This window comes from Sparus aurata, chromosome 8 (assembly GCF_900880675.1).
Source record: "Sparus aurata chromosome 8, fSpaAur1.1, whole genome shotgun sequence".
NCBI classification, from domain to species: Eukaryota; Metazoa; Chordata; class Actinopteri; order Spariformes; family Sparidae; genus Sparus; species Sparus aurata.
Genome location: NC_044194.1, coordinates 26,694,760 through 26,717,108, shown reverse-complemented (window position 1 = coordinate 26,717,108; position 22,349 = coordinate 26,694,760). Strand labels below are relative to the sequence as shown.

Sequence of the window (22,349 nt, the reverse complement as noted above, 5' to 3'; positions counted from 1 at the left end):
CAGAAATTATTGGACAATAGTGTCTCCATCATGTCCAGAACTGAGCTGAACAAAGCATATATTTTGTTTGATGATAGCATATCATTACAGACCACTTAATTAGCAATATGTATGATGTGAGCGCAATACAGCCCAAAAAGTTGTAAAGATCTGCAAACTACATACTCAAAGGGTCCCTCAAAAGGACCTGGCCACAAAATAAACTTTCAGTGCAGGGTCCTGTTCAACCAAGCTGCCATCAGCGGCTCATATTCTGACATTTTTAGACAGAAACACGTTTCGGTGTTTTTACGAAATTACCATTGTAATCTAACAGCATCTTCAACTACGAATTTGATTTCGTAATAAAGTAGGTCACTTCGCGTCTAGTTTTCATGGTTTGTTTTCACAACACTACGACAGATAAACATCTAGTACTCACCGTGAGGAGCGCGCACACATGCCGTCCAGTTTTGATGACGCAATCACTGGGACTTTCCGGATACGTCACTCGGGGCTTCCGAGTTCTTAAGCTAGCTCTACCTCTGTGTTCATGTCGTTAGACACTGTCAACGTCGCTTCGGTCCTGTGTAGTACAAACCAAAACAGACATGAAAACGCCAAAGACTCCTATCAGCGCCGACGGGTCTGAATATTGAGACGTTGTCGTAAGGAGCGACCGTCAGCCTGAGAGGCGGAATGTCAACAACGCGGCCCCTCCTCGGGATGAGACGAGTCACCGAGCTAGCGTGCCCGGAGCAGCCGACCAGCAGGCTCCTTGCGTCAGGCGGCAGACAGCAGCTGGAGGCCCCTACTGTGGACGAGTTTACAGTGCTGGAGGATAAAGAAGAGGAGCTGAAATGTGCCAAGCCTCGAGTGGAGCAGGTTTTTAAAGTAACGTTCACCATTATCGGTCTGTTGGACCACACGGGACAGCCGCACGGTAGCAAAACATCACGGCAGATATGGCTGCAGCTCAGAGGAAACAGAGAAGACGTGTCGAAGGCAAAGGTGGGGTCTTGTTTTACTGTTTCACTTGTGTTTGATATAGATAAAGCAGCAGTTCACCGTGACACTGTTAAAAATACAAAATACCCAGTAACGACCACGCGGGCAGTACCGCACCGTGTGACTGATGAACAGGTGGATCAGTGAACTGTGATTAGCCCCAGTCTGTTTAATCAGCCGTCTCATTGTCATATCTAACTAACACAACATCAGAGCTGGGACACAACATCATATTTCTGTCGTGTTTGTGTTTTCGTTGTCTTAAAAGACTGCACCACATGTTGCTAACTTTGTTGAAGTCAGAAAAGAAATGTATCCAAACCCCCACACCCGCAGTTCAGACAGGGTTTTCTCTGACAAAATATCTACCACTCCTAACTTCACAGGTCATATCAGATCAGGTATTCTATGAAAGTAACAGTAGTCATAGTGTAACCAAATTACCACCACACCACTGACATTGTGGTTCAAAATGTCATGACATTTGATTGTGTCAATTTATTGTCTCATAAGAGTTGTCACTGGCCACCAAAAGATATTATAGACACCTGTCACAGACATTTCACTTTCCAAATTAGATTTATTAGTTCATGACTGTTCAAAATATGGAAACATGTTTACATGCTGTGGCAGTTTTAAGTTAAGAGAGCTCAGACAGCTATTTTCATAGGCAATCCTAAGAACAGCACAAGGAGGAAGACTAATGTTGAAAAAAGAATCATTTTGATAGACGACTAACACCAGATAAAACATCATGGAACATCATGGAACATGTGCATTCTTCTTCAGCTGTGTGTTTGTCCCTGTTATACATGATTAATCCACATTTTGAAAATTTGGGCTACGCAATTAAGCAGAATGTAATTGAAATCCCAATATGGCCCACTGCAATATCCAAACCGCAAGAAGCTGCAGTTTTTTGATGAAAGTAAAATGTGTTCTTAACAGCAGAATAACAAAGTACTGTGGTGCTGCCAGAGATGCCCTGACCAACAAATCTTGTTCTCCTGATGTGAGAAAACATGTTTGTTTGGTACAGACCCCATCAAATGTCACTTTATTATAAATTAAATAGTTTTTTCAGTATAAAAAATGAAAATTGTGATGCTAAAATGATCTTTCCTGCCAATCCTGAATTAATCTGTCAAAATAATCACAATAAGACTTTTTGGCCACATTGTGCATACCTATTTCAAATTTATTTTGCCATTTTAGAAATACATGCACAGATTTTACACCAGAATTTCCTTCATTGCAAAGATGTATACATCTCGGACATTATGTCATATTGGTATCAGTTATGCAACTCTTACTTTCGAATTAATATTTACTGGCAACTACCATTTTGTTGGATTCTGGCGGCTGGGGATGTCCCCATGGGAAGTTTTGTTGTCGCTGATGTGGCATTGAATTTCACATAATGGGCTTGTGATTCCCAAAGTCATCTATCTCCTGTGGTCTTGTATTAGCAATATTCCTTTATGGTTTTATTAGTTTATCATACATTTCCTTCTTAGTCAATCATCATGAAATTCAAGCATTTTATTTTTATTTTTCACCACCTTATCAGATTGTTTCAAAGCTCTTAGGGTTACTTAAGGTCAAACTCAAATTTAGCTAAATGTGGGACGGTGTGACAGCAAAATAAGTAAAAAATGCTCTGTGTGACTCAATCACATTATCTCACACACAAGTACACTTGTAACACAGCCATCAGTTTTAAAGAAGATTCATATAGAGGTCTTTCCCTACATTCTCAAACCATTTGCAAAATGGTTGTCAACATCTGTAGCATTTATTTATTCCTGTGTGATTTCCCATTCATCAGTCACACTTCTGCATCCTGTGTCATGAGTCTCTCTTTTGTGCGTAAGTTGCTCCTCCTGTAACCAGCTGTTCCAAGCTCTGTTGATCAACCGAGAATTTGTTGTGGAAGTGGTAATTTCACTCTTCAAGTCATGATAAGGAGAACGCAGGAGTCATAAACACCTTCCATTCTAAGATCGTTCTAAGTTATAACGGTGTTTCTACTAGTCTGGGAAATTACTGCCATAATTCCCATAACAGCATTTATTGTAAGAATGTTTCATGAGAGAAAAATGCTGCACGTGATGTGAAAAAAAGTCCTGATTGTTTCTCTTTCAGCTGCTTCTCACAACATCAGCAAGTCCGACATGTAAAATCTCTCTGCCTGATTTAATGAGAGGCAGTACAGCTTGTGACTGACAGTATTTAGTTTTACTGGAGAATAATCAAAGGCTAACAGCCAAACATTTCTTTTTTACATCTGAATATGTCATCTTTTGCTTTGTAATGTACTTAGGCTCTGGCTACCCAGAGGGAGAATAAGTCACAGTGAGTGGTGCAAGTAGCTTTTAGGTGCATGAGTCCCCTATCTTTCATGTAGCATCACTCAAATAGAAAGTATGTTGTCAAATTGGTTTCTCCCCAATCAGTCACATCACTATACCAGGGTTATAACAGTGTAAGATTTTATGGTGTGATAACAGCTCAGAAGCAGCACTGTTTTACTCTATCATGCATATTACACATTTTACCATTACTATCAGTTACAATAACCCTTAAAGTAATGTCGATGTCAATGTAATAGAGATGTTCAAATATCTGTTAAGTCACTGTCTATCGACGAACACAGTGATGATTGAGCCTATGGCCCGACTTTCCTGGAAAATTTCCCATGCTGCTCACAGTTAGTGACACGTCACCCCGCAGTGGTTGGTCAGCCAGAGAGAGTAGGTAGTTCCCATGTGACATAACAGTTTGTTTGTCCTGGTCTCTGCTTGTGTTGGGAGTAAACCGTTAATGTTAGTATTTGCGGTCATGGCCGAACAAATGAAAAGACTGATAACTGCGCACAATGCAACTTTAAAAAAAGGTGCAAATCACTTTCGTGTTGTGTTGTTATGGAGGCGCGGCAGACCTGCCATCTGACAACAGACTGACGTCACACAATGGATCTCTGGGAAGCACCGAGGTCCAAAAGTACACCTGCAGCTGCCTCTTCCAGAAATCTTCAAGAGTGCCACTTTAAAGGAATGAAAACAGAAGGGATTTGTATTTATTATTTCACAAAATATCATGGCCTAATATACTAACACTAATAAGGTAGAATTCAATATTGTTGATAGGCAAATATGCACAGTACAATACCTGTCAACTTTTATATTGTGGTATACCTTGAAACTGGTATCCTGCTGTCATCCTTCACTGTACTTACCAGGGCTGAACAACAGGTTAAAAAAAACAATATTGCAATTATTTTGACAGATATTAATGTGATTATATGATTCATGATTGTCTGACTCATCATTTTTGCATCACAGTTTTCATTTACACCGGAAAAAACTATTAGAATGATGACGATGTTGATAATGATATGACATTAATCAGGCCTGTCACAAACAAGTATGTCTTCCATGAGCATAAGAATAGTAAGCAAAGACATCTCAACAGCTTCTACAGTTTGGATGCTGCATAAAATTTATTGATTTGGTTGCATCAGTCTGAAAGTCTGCCATTTTTTTTCACTCTGCCACATTGTCGAGTCATTTTACACTCAGTATTTTGTTTACACATTAAAGAAATGTGACAGTTTCTGTAATAAAGTTAACGCAACCACCTGCAGCTGATTCATCCGAACATTTCCCATTGCCAGGACATTCCCTGAATACTTGACAAGTGATTGGTTTCAGCACGTGTCAGCTCTACTGCTGTGTGTGTGTGTGTGTGTGTGTGTGTGTGTGTGTGTGTGTGTGTGTGTGTGTGTGTGTGTGTGTGTGTGTGTGTGTGTGTGTGTGTGTGTGTGTGTGTGTGTGTGTGTGAGAAATTGTATTTATTAATTTTGCTTAATGTGCTGCAATGTCAATAGCTGCAAAAAACATTTCTCATCATATGATAAATTAAGTTAATTGATGAGGTAATTGTTTACTCTAATTCAATAACAGATTATTTTTCTCCTCATCTTGCAGGAATATGTTCGAGGGCTCTGCGACCCCGAACTGCAGAAAGAAGAGCGGTACCCTGTGGACATGCACTGTATTTTTGCTGGTGCTCGGGGCCTCTTCCTGGACAGGCTCGTGCGGGACACAAGTGCCGAAGTCGTTGTCCCAGAGCCAGGCCGCCTGCGGCTATTGGGCCGGGCTGAACCTGTAGTGATGGCACAGAGCAGAGTTCAGCAATTTGTAGCACTCTTCCAGGTAGGATAAACTTAAAATCTGTAACAGTAGTTCATTCTGTTAGAGCTTTAGAGACAAGGGTCTTTTCAGTCACCTACACTCCTCAACTTTCAATACATCTGTAAGATGCATTTTGTATGTAAATCTACAAGTTAGAGAGGACTATTTTCTTGAGCCCATTTAACACTTCTTCCATTATGGATAGTTCATTAGCAATAAGATAATAGGCTACAATTTCAAATTCATGTATAGATCAGATTATTAATTCTTTGATAAACAAGTTAGTAGATTAATCAAAAATACTTGAATCATTAGTTCCACCGTATTTAGAACAAAAGAAAATATAGTAAAGCATGACGTGTGTGTTCCAGGAGAAGCGAAGTCTACCGAGTGACAGAGAGCCTGCAGTGAAACGAGCGTTCAAGTCCTTTGTGGAGGAAAGGGATGATAAGTACACTATGGAGCTTCTTCTGCTGCCCAGTGCCCTGAAGGAAGAGCTACTGGGACTGGCTCATAGCCCCACTACCACAAACACATCGTCCCTGGTCAGTGTATAACTTTTCCATTTGAATTTTTTTTTTTACAGCACAGCATAACCAATGTGTCCAGCTGGAACTTTATCTCCTTATGGTACCTTTTTGAATAAAACATTTGGAGCAGATTTAGTGTAAAATGTATCTACTAGGTTATTTGAATTATAACCTCTAAATTGATTTTTTTTTATAATGGCCTCTGAGATTTTAAGTTTTAATAGGCTAGGTGTTCTGCCCTGACCCTTAAAATCAACATGTGACTGCTCCATCAAAATTAGAAACTTAGAAGCAAGGCCATGTGCCTTAGGAATATAGTTTTTAACAGGAAAACTGTCATCATGTTAATATGATGATAGTTGATATGGATATTGATATGCTGTGTGGCAAATAAGATTCAACTCTAAGGACACAGAGAAGCAGGAGGCTCTAAAAGGCAGGGAACTGCTTTGATTTGTTTTAGTTCATCACAAAATATGACCCTGAAGTCGAGAACCAGCCTTCACAGCTCCCTCAAAATGCCAAATGGATGCTGGTTGATGAATACAAACATGAGTCTAAAGCTTGAACTTGTTGACGTGTGTGTTTGCTACATAAATTATGAAGTCATAACAGAGAGGGCTGATGGGCTTGTAAAAACCGGTGACATGTTGGCAGATGAAATTTCACAGAGGATTCTCAAAGTCCAAAATGCTACTGGGTTTGGGCCCATGGGTTTCTGCTGTGACGGAGCTTCTGTTCTGTTTCATTTTCAGGAAATAAAGGAGGGTTGGCCACCATTTCGGACAGACATTTTTAGGTGCAGTTCTGTGTACACTGCAATTATCAACATCTTAACTTAGTCTTCTACACAACAGGTCCCAGGCCATATTCACACTTTTTGACACTGTTAATCACATTTAAATTAAGCACACATTTATGACTGGTCCCACTAGACATGTCTAAGTCCCTGAGCTACAGTGTCTTAAGTTGGAATGGTGAATTGATGCACACTAGAGCTTAAAATCTGGACCACTCAGTAAAGGCACTTTCAGAACAAGGTGATCAGCCTAAGCTGATGCTGTCTTACATTAGGATCAGATCATCAAAAGTCTTATTTCAGATTTTACAGTGAGAGGACTTCAGTCTTCAATGTTGTTTATAACCACCCTGCATTAGTCCAACTGAAAACCTCAAGACTGACTTCATGAAGTTCAGAGATAACTCAGCCAGTCAAGCTCAGAGAGGGGCTGATGGCCTAACATGGCATAAGGAAGCTGAAACCAGTGAAGCTGACTGACTGTGTTGTTGCAACTGAATGAGTTAGGTCATGAGGAATCAGGAGCTTCAGTAATGTGGACACCAGATTTAAAGTAGACACAACAAAGACCTCATCTACTTGTCTAACTCCATGTCTGTGCCTTATGTAAGCTGGCAGCTCTGCCCCACAAGCCACCCACAGTCAAATAAAACGGCACCTTATGCCAGCCGTGGCCATGGAGTTTTAGGATTGTTGTTTTGTTTGTTTCCATTCGTTTGTGAGAGTAACTTGTTTACACAAATTGTTGGCTTTGCATTTCAAACGGTAAAGTTCATACATTCATTTCTGTTTTTTGGGACCATGTGAAGTAAGGTGCTTGATGGTGTGACATCCCAGCTGTCATTTTTCACTCTCATCACAGTTTCACCTGCCAAGTGTATATTGAAGCCTAATATGGGAAGGCTGTGTTCATGATCTGGCACTAATATCAGGGGAAAAAATAGATATTATTATTATTAAGGGCACTTTTGTTTTTTTTCCAGATCTCCTTAGTAGGTTTGGGATAGCGGGATGATCATGGAAACAAAACAAATACCTAAGCCTATACAGTTTTTTTTTTTTTTTTTTTACAGGCCTGACCAAATGTTGTGTCTGCCTAGGCCACTGCTGTAAAGGCCTATTTGTCCTTGGCTGCACGATACTTTTATATTTGTCACAACAATGCAGGTTTGTTCCTCCTCGACAGAAAGCTCTCATCTCCAGAACTAAACATTTCCGAGAGTAAACAAAGCTTGTGATGTGTCATTTTGACAGCTGACATTGTTTCATCTATGTTTTAGTCTGATCTCAGGGTCAGTAAACATGTACAAATTATACATCACGCGTGTATAAATATAAGGCTGTCTAAGCTTTTGAGAAACGTGAGCATTCATCCTCGTCATCAAACTATTGTTCTTACACAGTGACACATTTTTCAGGCTTCTCACATAAACGTTTGATCTTTTAATGGTGTGCAGTTTTTGTTGTGGCTCTTTGTTCTCTATAAATGCTGAGACAACTGATTTCATTTGACTTGCATTTTAGAAGTTTTAAACCCCTCAGTGTAAATTGATTATTTGAAATGTTTATAAAGGCTTCTTTGTGTTGCTGTCAAAGTGTTAATATTGTGCATTTGGCAGCTGTTCTAATTCAGAACAAGTCAGGTCATTCTGGCAGCTGCACAGTGGATCATGGATCTTTTTGTGAAGCTCTGGTTTTTGTAAGGAGAACCATGTAGTGCGCAAAGGGAAGTGCAATATGAACCATGACTGTTTTTATTTTAGGGGACTTTTTTACTGTACTTTCTTAACTGTGGTGATAAAGGTGATTGTCATGTGTTTCATCTCCCAGGTGCAGCTCAATCAGACGCTGCATCCCAGCATGGTGGAGGTGGACCAGGACCGCTCACAGAGTAGCACTCCTGTGACAGAGCTCTCCAACCGCATCCTGGACACCAGCTTTGAGGAGAAAGGGCCCGGAGCAGCATCTGTTGTCGGAGGAGGTAAAGCGGGAGGAGGGATAGCCCTCGGCCCCGAGGGCGTCCTGCTCAACGGCACTCGGCCATCACACAAGCGGCGCTCATCTGAGAGCGAGACTCGGGACACAAAGAGACAGTACTCTCTGGAGCGGAGGGACGAGTCGCCCGAGAGAGCGAGAGAGAGGGAGCGACAGAGGGACAGGGAGGGCCGAGGGAACAGTAGCAGCTGTAGATCCAAAACGCCCTCTGCTTCATCGTCCCTGTCCTCTACAGCTAAAGCAAACACAGTTGTAGGTCCAATCATGTTGGACTCCAATGAAGGCATCTCGGACGACGGGGAGGCAGTCAGCCCAGAAACCAATCTCCGCTGCCTGGTCAATTTCTTCAGGTAAAGCTCATAAAAGTTTGAATATTCAACGCAATTCATTATTACATTAGGGCTGTTATTAAGTAATTAATTGTTAGCCAAATTATGTGGTTGTTGGTCAAGTAGAATGTGGGCAACAAACCATGTTATTCTTTACTATTCATGGTTTTGTATAGCTTTTAGATTTAAAGTAAAAACTTTCAAAAATTAACTAAATTTTATCAACAGAATATGATTACAGTTTTGAAGTTATGACAGCTATTATGTATTGTGTTGTGGAGCCTTCTACTTAAGTTGCTAAATAGCTAACAGCCGCCAGTCCTCCACCAAAGCTCCAGTGTTGCAGTATAAACACTTCCCTGGTGCTCCTGAGCTCCTATTCCAGACCAGTAGCTGTATAACTAACTGAGCTACCTAGCTAACAACAGCTACAGTGAGCAGCAGTTAGGGCAGTGGTTCTCAATTATTTTTTGTCATGACCCCCCTAGAGGACAGACATTTTTTCAGGCCCCCCCGAATTGAAATACTATTGAGAACCTGATATTTATTTATTTATTTATTTATCTGTACAAACCACTGTATGAGTTGTAGCATTCTGGACACAATCACCTGATTATCAAAATGGTTTCATGCTGTTCGCTGCCAGAGTTTTTAAGCATAAAACACAAACAGGTCTTTCCTCATTTCTGACTGTGTTCACAGTAAACCCAAGGTCTATGTAGGCATCGTCATATTTCCTGCTCCATAGTTCCCGACCGAAGGATTAGCAGAAGAGCTTGTGTTTGTCTCTTTTTGGAGATTTGTGTACTGGTGTCAACACGAAGTGTTTTATTTTGAAAAGTAACCGGATATTATATTGTTATTTTGGCGCTTGACTTCCTGTCTGCTCGGTGCAAGATTCAGCTGAATTGCTGCGTCATGCTCCGGCATCTGCCAGATATATAGAAGTCCTGCTTATCTATTACTTTGGAACTGCTCCCATCTCTTACATTGGAAACACATTGATAGTATGGACAAGACTAGCAATAACAGCCACCACACTTCAGTACATATATGGGCATGTGAGTATTGTTTTTAGACAACCATGAGAAATTGTAAACCTATCCTTTATCACCTCTCTTTTCACCACACTGTACCTCTGCCTTGTCTTACTGAAGCATTTGTTGAAACTGAATTTCTATAGGACCATGGGTTACCAGCAAGAAGTGGTGGAACGTGTTGTCAAGGAGACAGGACAGACAGAGGATACCTTCCTCGTTCTGGAGAAAATCGTTGAGGAAACCAAGCGTTGTGAAGAGGGGTCAACAGGAAGTGAAAAAGAAAGACGATTGAACTCTGTGCGCTCATCAGACACTCCCTCATCGTCGTCGTCTGCCTCCTCTACAGTTTCTCGATTCATGGAGAGGGAGCGTGAGCGGAGTAGAGTGTTGGTAGACCCGGGCAGGTCTAAAGAGAACATTAAGCCCAACCAGCACCGAGGCAGTAGTAACGGTCTGGGTCACCGCAGGCAGTGCAGCGGCAGCGAGACCAGCACTCAACAGGTACACCACCATCACAGAGAGACTGTTGCATCTTTTTGTCTTTGATAAAACACCCAAGTTCCTGGCTCTTTTAACATTTGTGAGTTTGAATGTTTGGAATCATTGGAACTGTGGATGTAGAATAAGTTGCTTTCTTTGCATGATACACATCAGATGATATGATATGAAATACTTCACCACGATTTTCCCTCATCTTGCGTCACCACCATTCATGAACCCATTTAAATATTTTCTTCAGTCTTTTTCTACCCATCTCAAATCATTTCCAATAAATTGCTTCATATCTTATGACTCATCTCGCTGAATCTTAGATATTATTTTTGTTATGACAGCACATGCTGTTGTCTCGTTTTATTGCTCATTTTGGCTCCTCCAGTTGCCCTCAAATTTACCATTGAATCATCCCACTTATGGTTTGAGAATACAGATGCATTTAATATGGTCATAATTATAAGGCATTGATTTCCTACTGATTAAGATCTTTATGGTGTATGAACAATGTATGATGTTATAAACTAAGATAAAAATGCTCTTATTTAAATGTGTAGTTAATATTATCAATCCAGACTACAGAATCCACTGTAATTCCTGTAATATCTCTCCCCAAATAACAAAAATCGTATCAAATCTCTTTTCAGGCCATCACTATCAAGAGGAGTTCTAGTGCTCAAGGAGGAGCAGGAAACTATGAGGTTATTAACATTGATGATGACGATGATGTCATCATCATGAATACCAAAACAGCAGATAGCAGGACGCCCCGGATGATGACAGTGGCACACCTGGACACCCAGTCAGGATCAAGAACTGACTACTTGGCGCGGGGAGGGGGTGGCGTCCCACAGAGGGATTACCTGTCGAGAGGAGGGACACAGACATTGGGAGGATCAGTCAAAGTTGAGAGTGTGACAGCGCTGCGCAGCACGCCTCAGTGGCTGACAGCCACCACCACCTCCTTAGCTTCTACCCCCAGTGTAGGTATTACCTCAAAGTCCACCTCTACTCATGTCAGTGAAGTAGGACATATTGTGTCCTGCAGTCAAACCTTTGTAGTTAAAATTACTTTTTTGATAAAAAAAAAGATAATTTAACGTAATTTAACATTACACACAATAATTATTCAAAGCGAGAACAGAGTATGTGAAACGTCTCAAATTATGTCTGTAGGGGATTAACTAAGCATGTTGTGTGAACAGGATTAGTTTCCAAACTTTCTGCTGGATTTGGAATTCCCTGAATATCCTGGGAAACGCAGTGAATTTGACAAAGAACTGCTCATAGAATAATTTCACAATTAGTCAGTTTTAGTTTGTAATGCAAATGATGAATCATTAGGTAAACAACTCAGTTTTCTCTCAGCATGAGACCAATGAATAATGTAACAATATGAGATAATATTTACATTATTTGTAAGAGCTAAGCTAGTAGAAAACACAAAAATGCCAGAGAAGAATCATAGTGTTAAACAACCAATTTTATCTGACAAGTTATTTTCATTTGAACAAGAAGCGTTATTTCTATAGGCAGAAAAGACCGTTTTCAATTTCTTCTACCAACTTTTATACTCAAACTTAATTAATTGTAGATGAGTTGTACTGCAATGTGTATTTCAAGAAGCCAAAAAAGCTTAAGATGTTTTCTTTTTTGTTTTTTTTACCATGTCACTCAGCTCCAAACTCGCACTAATTTTGATATGATGGTTAATGTGCCCGCACATGGTGAAGACTTGGATGGGTGTAGGATTATTTCATAAATCACCTACTTGTCTTTCTGTTATTTTACAAATGTATAATTTGTTGCCTCCTCAGTCGGCTCAGCCAATCCCCAGACCCTCAGCTTCTGCTTATCAGACCATCGGCCACACAGGGTTTCACGGGATCGGAGCAAGGACTCCTCCTGCAAATGACCCGCCGCCGCCCCCGGTGACTGGTTTGGCTCGTTTTCATCAGTCACTCAGGACTCCCTACACTCTGAAGCTGCCAAATGAGCCAGGACGCCAGGAGCTCAGACACATCATCATAGATGGCAGCAACGTGGCTATGGCGTGAGTCTGCATCACATACATACATTAGCAAATATAAACTCTCTTGGCTTCTTTGCACAAAAGCACTGTACTGTCATAAAGCAGGATCTGTCCCTATATTGACGTATGAGAAGGACATTTAAGTAAAAAAAAATCTGGCCTTTTCGTACCAGGAAGGACAATTCACACAAAATATTATAATTTTTTTTTTTTTTATGTTTTAAAGACATTTAATGTTGTTGAATTGGCACATAACTTAGAAACCTTCCAGTGGTAGAAATGCGTATCCAGGGGTTTAGCTGAAGAAAAATCCTTTCACATGCACATCAAATCACAAACCTGGACCCAAGCAAATGGTCAAAATAAGTCTCTATGATTTTTGAGACTCGGCACCTCAAAGAGAGCAGTCCCTTAGAAGTCCCTTAGTCTGTTTCAAAATCTCTCATCTGCATGCTTGGCACTTATCACATTTCTCGATCGGATGTCAGTCTGACAGCATTGTGGCTTTTGGTCAGGGGAATTTTAAATTTTATTTTTGTGCACCTGCAGTGCACATAACATTAGCTCAGCTCAGAGGATATTTATGTCAGTTCTAGTACTTTAGACTCATTTCCTAAATTTGAGACACAATTTATGTATGTAATTTGGTCAAAATGGAAACAAAAATGCACAAAACGTTAAACCAGATTATATGTGAAAATATTTACGGAATTATTTACAGTAGTAATGTTTATTTATTTGTATATTTGCACTTTCACTCAAATTGATTTAAAACTGGGCCAGCTCTTAACCTGTTAATAAGCAGGATGAAACCCATGATATCTTTGAAACTGAACATCTATCAACTGTTCACTCGGACACTCTCATGATGTCAACACACAAAGCACATATAACCTCCAAAGTGGCTGGAGACTCAGGTTTACCTGCACGTTAAGAATGCTTTACCTATTTCTAGGGTCTTGGCTTTGCTCATGAGGTTTATATTTTTTTCCTCCGCCAGGGAGGTTCTGTTCTAGAGGGACACATCCAGGAATGTTTCTCACTTTCTTTAACATTGAAAGATGTTTTTGGATGTTTTTCTTAAATTTCCCCATGAATAATGTGTAGATTGTGATGAAAACATGAATGTAGTTTAGATGGGTGCTATCTATGTGTGAGTTCTAAAGGAGCCTCTATGGCTACGAAGTAAAAGGCAATAAAAGTATATACGTGAACATCAAAAAATATTACTATATCTTCTGGCTCATATGCAGCATTTAATACTGGGTTGAGTGTGAAGACAGAGAGTTGTAGCTCCTGTAATGACAATTATAATTTCACACCTAAAGTAGCTGCACCACATTTTTCCTTTTTGCACATGAAGCCTTCACCCTTCCCATCAACATGCGATCATCATCAGTTACACACACACTCTCACACACTCATTCCCTCAAACTAAACAAACCATCTGGTGAGATGCGTGGGTCGTAGCTACAACTCTTATTGTGTAGGTGCACCAAAACTTCACCCACGCTTTCACGTAATGATGTTACTCATCACTTTTGTGGGTGTGAGTGTAAGTGTGCCCAGCAGTGTATAAGCAGTTTTGACCGTATGATATCGATGAGTGGGTGTGTAGTATGGGGGTGTTTTTCATAAGAAAGGCATTTTCTAGAAAAATCTGTTTGTTGCACAATTACCGGACAAAGCAGAAACAAAAAGGAACGACATTTCATACAAGGAAGTATAAAGGGTCTTTTTTCTTTCTCTTTGTATGCTGATGTGTCGTCACACTGCTCATCCAGAATGACCTTGTCTTGACATCTCATTTGCCACCACTTCCGTTCACGTTCTGTCTCACTTCCATTCTCCCTCCCTTTTTCCCCTGAATTTTCTCTCCCTCCTTACCAGAAGTTTGCCCAAACAGAGTAGTACGGGCACCTCTGACTCGACATCTTTCATACAGGATGAATGACTGTTCATCAGTATTGGTTTCATTAGGTAATGTGAATTGAGACACACGCACATAAAAATGTGTTAACAGCACTCTACTCTTTTTCAATTTATGTAAGAATACAGACAAGAACACAAAATATTTAAAACATTTTCTTTGACCTGTAAATATAATTGTTCTAGTGTTTTTGTTTTGTTTTTGTAATGTAATATTTATTGAGAATAAAAGGCCATACTTGATCAGTTAATGACAGTGATCTAAAAGGTAAAATTGAAGTTAATTATACCAAGTTGCTATTGGTGACTTTGACCTTCAATTTGTACTGAGGTATGTTTGATATCTGAAAATGTAAGCCTTTTATTCAAGTATCAAAAGTGAAATAAATTCTACATGTATAAATTGTATACTATACTGTACATACTGTAAGCTATAGTTTAAGTCGACTGATATCTGATCTGATATTCAGCGTTTTCTCTGATTATCAGAATAAGTGTTGTTTTTATCTGATTCCCGTTTAAATAAATACATTTTAGAATGCGCTTCCTTGGCTCTGTTGCAGCATGCAATCTGCTGTTCATATAACTGCAGTGGAGTAAAAACATTTTTGCCTCCAAAATGTAGTGAAGTTGCAGTGTAAAGTAACTAAAAATGGATGGAAATCAAGTAGTACATGAACCTCAAAACTGTACTAGTACAGTAGTTGCCAAAATGTGCTTGTTACCTTCCATCACTGCGTCACCAGTGCAGGTTTGAGGATCGGAATATGTTGTGATCCTGAAGGAGGTTATTAGGTCATGTACAGTGTTTCTACTTTCTACTGAGGTCTGGAGGTTTTCCCTGGTCAGGTTACGTCCAGGTTTCCATGGTGATTTTACTGGTTGTGTAATCTCTTCCTGCTGTGGTGTCATTCATCGCTTTCTCTTTCAACAGTTGGTGGAACTTCCCTTGGGTTTGCATTGTAGGTCTGAATGAAGGTGTGTCTGTGTGTGTCTGTGTATGTCTTTGTGTGTGTGTGTGTGTGTGTGTGTGTGTGTGTGTGTGTGTGTGTGTGTGTGTGTGTGTGTGTGTGTGTGTGTGTGTGTGTGTGTGTGTGCGTGTGCGTGCGTGCTGTACCTTGTGAATGTCTGAGCTGTAATGTCATGACATCAAAAGCAAGTTTGTAACATGTACACGGACTACGCAAATGCGAGGCCAGTGAGTCCTGTCAGATCATGTAGCCTGAGCAATATCAAATTACATCATGGAAAATTTCCATTCACTTCCACAATCTTGTTGTTTTCATGAAGAGTGATTCCATCTTCTCACTCTCATTCGTCATCAATATGAAAGATTGTTGCCAGTTGGATTCAAGTTGAGGCTGACACTGTTCTGCGGATCATTTATTTTTTTACCAGGTGTAACTACCTTTTAGATTATTGCGTCACTATCTGTGTCAAGGGTCCCATGAAACCTTTTTGGTATTGTTGTTGATTGGCCAGACCTACATCACTTTGCCTGCTAAATATTAAGTGCCATGTTACTGAGTGTAAAAAGCAGCCACACAAACTGTTTACCACAGTTCATGTGAGGCCAAACTGCTTATCAAGATAAGTAACCCAACACACGTGGAAGTTACCAGTACAGACATAAGTGACAGAAACTCACATGACAAGGAAAAAGAATGAACACTGGCCCCATTCAGAAGTCTAACAATTTGACCATTTAGAACAGTTGTATCTCTCTGAGAACATCAACTTTGCAGCTGCAGTCTGCCTTTTTTCATTCACAAATCAAGATGGCAATGTAGTCTAGAGCTGTATTCCATCACAATGATAAAGTGAACTGTATACTGTGGCAGCCAATTGGTTAAATTACTCTTCTTCATGTATTGCAACTATACTTAAATAATTCTGTTCACTCCATGATTTGTCCAACATAAAAATAAGTTGAATGGTTATCACGTAGATAACCGTGGCGTAGAATGTATTTTATCATGTGTATTTTAAATGCACTGATAAAAATAAAATAATCCACAAAAGACTTGAAAATAGATCATTTCCGAGGATGTGACTTGTGCGTCGGGCCTGCGGCTTGCAGCAGCAGCCAGCTTCCTGTTCGATGAGGCTGGCTGCTCTCAGGGAGTTTCTCATCTCTGTTGGTGTTTGTTGTTTGGTTTGTTATGTGGTTTTCTGCCCTAGCTACCCATTTGTTGTTTCACAGCTGACTGACGTGTGCAAACAGACCATGCACGTCAACACCAAACTGAGTCAGCTGATGGTGTGACATGTCGTGTGTTCGAGCGCTGTTTCATATAGAGACCAATCAAAATGTTTGTTTACAGTAACTGCCTGGCAGACAACATCTGAGTCACACACTGGCTTACATATGAAATTTTAAATTCTTATTCTTACTCATCTAACATGCTTGTCCGATGAATTCAAATCTCATAAATGACACGAACAGATCAGAGAAGTCATTTTCCTGTTGAGCCACAAAGTGAAGAAGAGCTTGGTTAGCCTTTAGACAAAATGTTCAAACATTATTGAGTTGTGATATTTTTTGTTGTGATCTAGTATGTAGGGTAGAACTGATCCAACTTTTTCTTTCTCAGTTAGGATTCTGACATCGCAACTCATTGCATCTGCCAAAATGAGTAACAACAACTGCAGTGCTTTCTTTTACCCAAATTTAAACTCTGGATACCTCACTTTGTGGAATCCATTGGAGTCATTTCAATGTAAAGTAAAAAGGATGCTGTAGCACTTCAAATCAGTTATCAGTTATTGACCTCTGTGGTTATGACAATGTAAACTGAAGCGTTGTCATCTTACCCCATGACTTTCATTGTCCATCTTCTTTTTGTCCCCATCTCTCCAGTCACGGTCTCCATCGGTTCTTCTCCTGTCGAGGAATAGCGCTGGCCGTGGAGACGTTTTGGAGGCGGGGTCACAGGGAGATCACAGTCTTTGTCCCTCAGTGGCGTCAGAAGAGAGACCGGCTCACAACAGGTACACATGTGCGAGTGTTGACAGGGCAGCCTTCAAGTAAAAGAACGCTGATGTTTTGCATTGTCCGGTCTTTTTACTGTAGCACATTGGTTTTCATTAAAGAAATTGGGACTAGCAGGTTAAAGAGCAGACTCTCAGCTTTACACGTTTGAGTGTGTATAAAAAGGGTGCAGAGCTCTTTACACACACTGTCCATGCTTTCATTTCAAATGCGATTTTCAGTCCGTCAAAATACCAGTACATACTTTTACATGATAATGATTAAAATTAACAGCTGCACACTGACTGTGAATTTCTAAGGTATGAACAATGTATTCTACCTGTAGCTTCTTCAGGTTTGCTCTCACAGGCTTGCAACAGTAAAGTCATTTTATTGTGTGTTGGTTATTTTTGATTTTGATCTTCACCTTCATGTGTGCACAGGGAGTTCTGCTCACTGTTTAAATATTCTACATGTTGCTGTAGCTGGTTTTTAAAGTGGCAATATAATGTAATGGTCCCACTTCAGGAGTCCTGGGAATGAAAACTAGTAATATACACGTAATTGTTCTTTTCTGTCATCACAGAACAACATTTTCTAAACCAGCTAGAAGACCTGAGACTGCTCTCCTTCACTCCCTCCAGAGAGGTCTGTGGCCAGAGGATATCATCACATGATGACAGGTATACACACACACACACACAGCTTTAATTAAACCAGAGTATATGTCAACCTCAGATTTGTTTTGTTTTGAGATGGCAGTGTGAATGCAGACAGAGTGGAGCAGTGGGGAAACACATGCTTCCTCAGAGTCGGGGATTGAACAACTCGGTCATCTCTGGGCATTTTGGTTCCATTATGAACTTTTCTCCGCCTACACATATAAGGAACACTGTCTCCTTTACTCTCACCTTACCCATCATCAACTATAGTCATACTGTATTTTCACAACAGAGATGAGTGAGCTGACTCAGCAGTGGACAGATCTAACAGACGTCTCGTTTATTATGATTTTTTAAATATGACAGTAACTGCTCTGTCATCCTGACTCAGCACACTAAAAGTGTTCCTCCACTGGTGGATTCCCCTCTTGGGACCATGCGTCTGACCTTTGAACCCAGGAAAAGTATTGTGTTTAATCTCGCTCTCTCTGTCTCTCTCTCTCACTCTCTACGTAAGGTTCCTGCTCCACCTCGCAGAAAAAACAGACGGGATCATCGTTACCAATGACAACTTGAGGGACTTTGTCGACACCTCGGACACCTGGCGCAAGATCATTCAAGAGAGGTGATTGTGTGTTTTGTGTACACAGCTCAGTGAGTCATTTAGTTGGATTTTCCATTACCTAATGTGATACTGGGAAAATCCACTACGGCAGCTGGATGACACATGTTGAGGATGTCATTTTTTATTTACTGGGGGGCAGAATAAGAAGCATTGTTTGACTTCTAATGTGTAAAACAAGGCTAACAAGCAAGCCTAAATCAAGGTCAAGAACATCAACAGGCGTGTCTCACCTAAACGTTTAAGCTGCATGATTCCGTGACTTCTTCCTTATTAATGTTTTTCAGTTAGATGTCACACTGAAGTTGCAGTTCTATTTAATTACCGACAATGTTCAAAATACATTTTATTGGAGTTTGCAAGCAAAATAAGTGTTTTTGTATGGCATGCGGGGCTTGAAAATATTGTTGTCTACAGAAGGGGGCCCAGGCAAAAATGTTTCAGGAAGCACTGTCTTCAAAAATACTAACAAGTAAAGTATTTAAGGTTTTTCTTTCAAAGGTTTCCTAATGAAATACTTAATTCAAAGTCACATACTGCACCACCAGAGACACTACTAATACAGAGAGTAAAGGGACACTTTATTAGTTTTGTGTGTGAGGATTTTCCACAAACTTTAGCCCTGTTTAGGGTTCGACCTGTGTGTGACCTACTGATGCTATACTCTGGTTGTCACAGTTAACTCTAACTCTGTCTTATGCACACACTGTCTATCTGATTATGTGCTAGAATTCAAAGTCGGTATTTGTTGTTCAGAAATGTTACAAATTGTAGAGAAATCACATTTCGTTTTTGTTTCCCTTTAACTTCCAGGTTGCTTCAGTTTACTTTTGTGGAGGACCACTTCATGATTCCTGACGACCCTCTGGGGAGAGACGGACCTCATCTAGACATATTCCTGCGTAAAGACTACAGGTGTGTTTTGCCTGAAGATCTATGTAAGGTTCAGGCCCAGATAAAACCGTTGCCATGACTTCATACATGTTGAACTACTGTTTGAACTGTTCCAGCAAATGTTGCCTGTTTGCACCTTCTATGGCAACAGCAACACATGCAGATGCAGCAGCCAGTTCCTCCTTCACAATTCGCTGCATTTTTGTTTTCCTAACTGTAAATCTTTTGGCTTTATTGCTGAAACAAGTGAAGGATAGGTGGACTCTTGATGCTGAACATTTATTAGGAAGATATGTGCACTACTTTTTTATGTAAAAATGTACATGAATAGCTTTTTATATGTTCTGTGTGTCCATCACATCCTTTCACACTGTCTCTCTTTATGATTGTCCATGTCAGGAGGGCTCCAGCCACCCCTCCCCCTCTGAGACCCCCAGACTTACGGCAGCCCCCCCAGCAGCAGCAGCAGCCAGTTTACGTCCAGGCCGTCCAATCGGCTCCTCGGACCCCCGCCGCCATGCCCTGGCCCCCGACCTCCATGATGGCCCACCCTACTTCACACTGGCCCCACTCTGGTCCTCCGGAATGGCACCCGCCCCGACGTTCCCCTTCCCCCTCGCCCTCTCCCCCTCCACAGCGGTCACCGGGAGAGACGTCAGAGCTTAAGCGAAAGCTGTACGACATCTTCCCCGACCAGAAGCAGCGGATCGACCGCATCCTCGACGACAACCCCTACATGAGAGACCTGAACGCCTTGTCAGGGCTGCTGCTGGGATAAATAACTGGCACAGCAACGAGAATCAACAGACATACAGTCCATGTACACACATGCAAGAAAAAACGAATACACGTCAGCATAAAAAATAATTTATTTCAGCATTTCTTCCAGTCTGGAGGACATGGACAGTCTAAATATTATTTTACATAAAGACTGGTCGTCAAACTAGCTGCTGTTGGCTTCAAGTATTCTTTCTCTTTCCCTTTTTCTTTGCTATCAAGTTGTTGGGTGAACAACACATGCAAAATGTTAACAAAATGTTATTTGTCAAGCAGCAAAGTCTATACCAGATAGTAATACATTTTTGCAGATCCTCGACAACTGTCCACAGGATGCTTCAATTTTGCAAAAAGCACCTGGAGAAAATGTTTTTAGACCAAGAACAGTAAACTGGAGCTCCACGATTGTCTACCATCAGACTCGGACACCTTTTCTGAGTTTACAAGCTCTCTACAGTTTGGGACATTTACATGTTTTGCATGTTTTTTTCCAACACATGAGTTATATTCTTGTTATGTTCTTAAACAAGGTGTCGTTCCTGTCAGGGAGCATTTTCAGGAATTTGGAGTCATTCAGCATCAACAAAGAGTATCACCAATTTTGTTTTCTCCCTTTTCCTGTACAGTATACTGTCAGAAAAAGATCGCCAGATTAAGCATCATAAAATCATTGTTAGTAACTGGAATCCTAAAAAGCCAAGGTTGGATAGTAGACACTCCTGTAATTTCAGTTTACCATATTAAATCTGGGCCCCATATCTTCATGTTTTGGTGAGTAAATGTTTCATACTTACCAAAAGTTTTTGAATGGGTCCAGTAGATGGAGATATAGTAGATATTCCTCAGTAGGCAACGGCTACAACATAATCCTTTGGAGCAACTCCGACTGTCAAAGTTGTGTCCGTTCCTGCTGCTGACGGGCTGAGATTGTTATTCCAACTGGCTGCCTACAATACTCCTACAGAGGGAGACTTTGTTGTTTAGTAAAAAGAACGTTTTTATAACTACAAAGAGGTTTTGCTCGGAAATCTCTCAAGAGTTGAGTAGTTGCAGGACTTTCAGTGGACATAACTTTGATGTTCGTCGAATTACATTGCAGCTGCTGCCAGCTGAGCCGATTTACTGGACCGATTCTAACACATTGAGTTAGTATCAATCACTCGCACACCAAAACATGTACATTTAGGCCCCAGTATCATTGGCAGAAATTACAATGCTCAGAAGGAAATTGCCACCTATAGTATCATCACTATGACACATTGTCTCGTAGCTCCGTGTTGCTTCTCAAACCTTGCCGTTTATAATTGGTTTCTTAAACTGAATTTGCTGCTCTGACAGTCTGTGACAAACATTTGAAATGTGGTTGGATCTGTTCCCGGCATCAGTTGTTCCCGTTCGATACACTGTTAAACAGCATTTTCAGGAGGCCGCGGTCACTGCTACCACAGCAGCATTTTGTCCTGAGATGGGTTGGGAGTTTTTTGCCGAGTTTTTAGTCAATACGTATCCCAGTCTGTCAGGCTTTGGATGGAAACACTACAAAAGTTTGGATTTTTGTTGGTTAAGGTCAATGGCCCACTTCCTTTGTAAATCACACACCATACTTTTGCTCACCAGAAGGAAAAAAAGACCTACAAAGACGACAGACTTACTCAAGTTCATTTGTAATTAGTGTTTGATAGACACATTTAATGCACTGGAGGTAAGAAAAGGTGTGCTGAAGAAAAGAAGGTTTCATTGATGATTCTTCAGAAAGCTTCTGTTTTTTTTTTACCCTCAATACACCCAGAGAATGTGTGCCGCAGCTTGCATATTTGATGTGCATCTGAGTTTTGTAATATATAAACACTTTATTTCCTTGTAATAAAAGAACATCTGCACAAAAACTTTACAAGGTGTCAAAACATAAGTTTTGTTCGTACTTGCTCTGTTGTTGTAAGGATTACCGAAGGGTTTATTTCTCTTTTGTTGTATTATAATTTTTTTGTGTATATTGATTTCTTTTTTTGTAAATACAAGCATTTTTGGCTACGGCGCACATGGTTTTATGTATGTTGAAAAAGTAAAATAAATGCGGCAGTCCCCATAACTTTT

The 22,349-nt window shown here is 40.5% G+C and overlaps 1 protein-coding gene across 1 annotated transcript; it reads left to right on the top strand.

Moving 5' to 3' along the window:
• Positions 1-456: 456 nt before the first annotated feature.
• Positions 457-22,349, top strand: n4bp1 (nedd4 binding protein 1). The gene is made up of 12 exons (XM_030426150.1): positions 457-990; positions 4,977-5,204; positions 5,555-5,728; positions 8,343-8,857; positions 10,020-10,377; positions 11,016-11,351; positions 12,186-12,421; positions 17,190-17,320; positions 17,887-17,983; positions 18,480-18,587; positions 19,398-19,499; positions 19,878-22,349. Exons 1-12 carry the CDS (start codon positions 679-681, stop codon positions 20,254-20,256), a joined length of 2,976 nt encoding a protein of 991 aa, XP_030282010.1. The 5' UTR covers positions 457-678; the 3' UTR covers positions 20,257-22,349.

Excerpts from the sequence above, each read along its gene's own strand:
- n4bp1 (XM_030426150.1), top strand. The coding sequence starts at position 679 with ATGTCAACAACGCGGCCCCTCCTCGGGATGAGACGAGTCACCGAGCTA. Across the intron at positions 5,729-8,342 it reads CCACAAACACATCGTCCCTG|GTGCAGCTCAATCAGACGCT; the intron begins GTCAGTGTATAA and ends TTCATCTCCCAG. Across the intron at positions 19,500-19,877 it reads TTCCTGCGTAAAGACTACAG|GAGGGCTCCAGCCACCCCTC; the intron begins GTGTGTTTTGCC and ends TGTCCATGTCAG.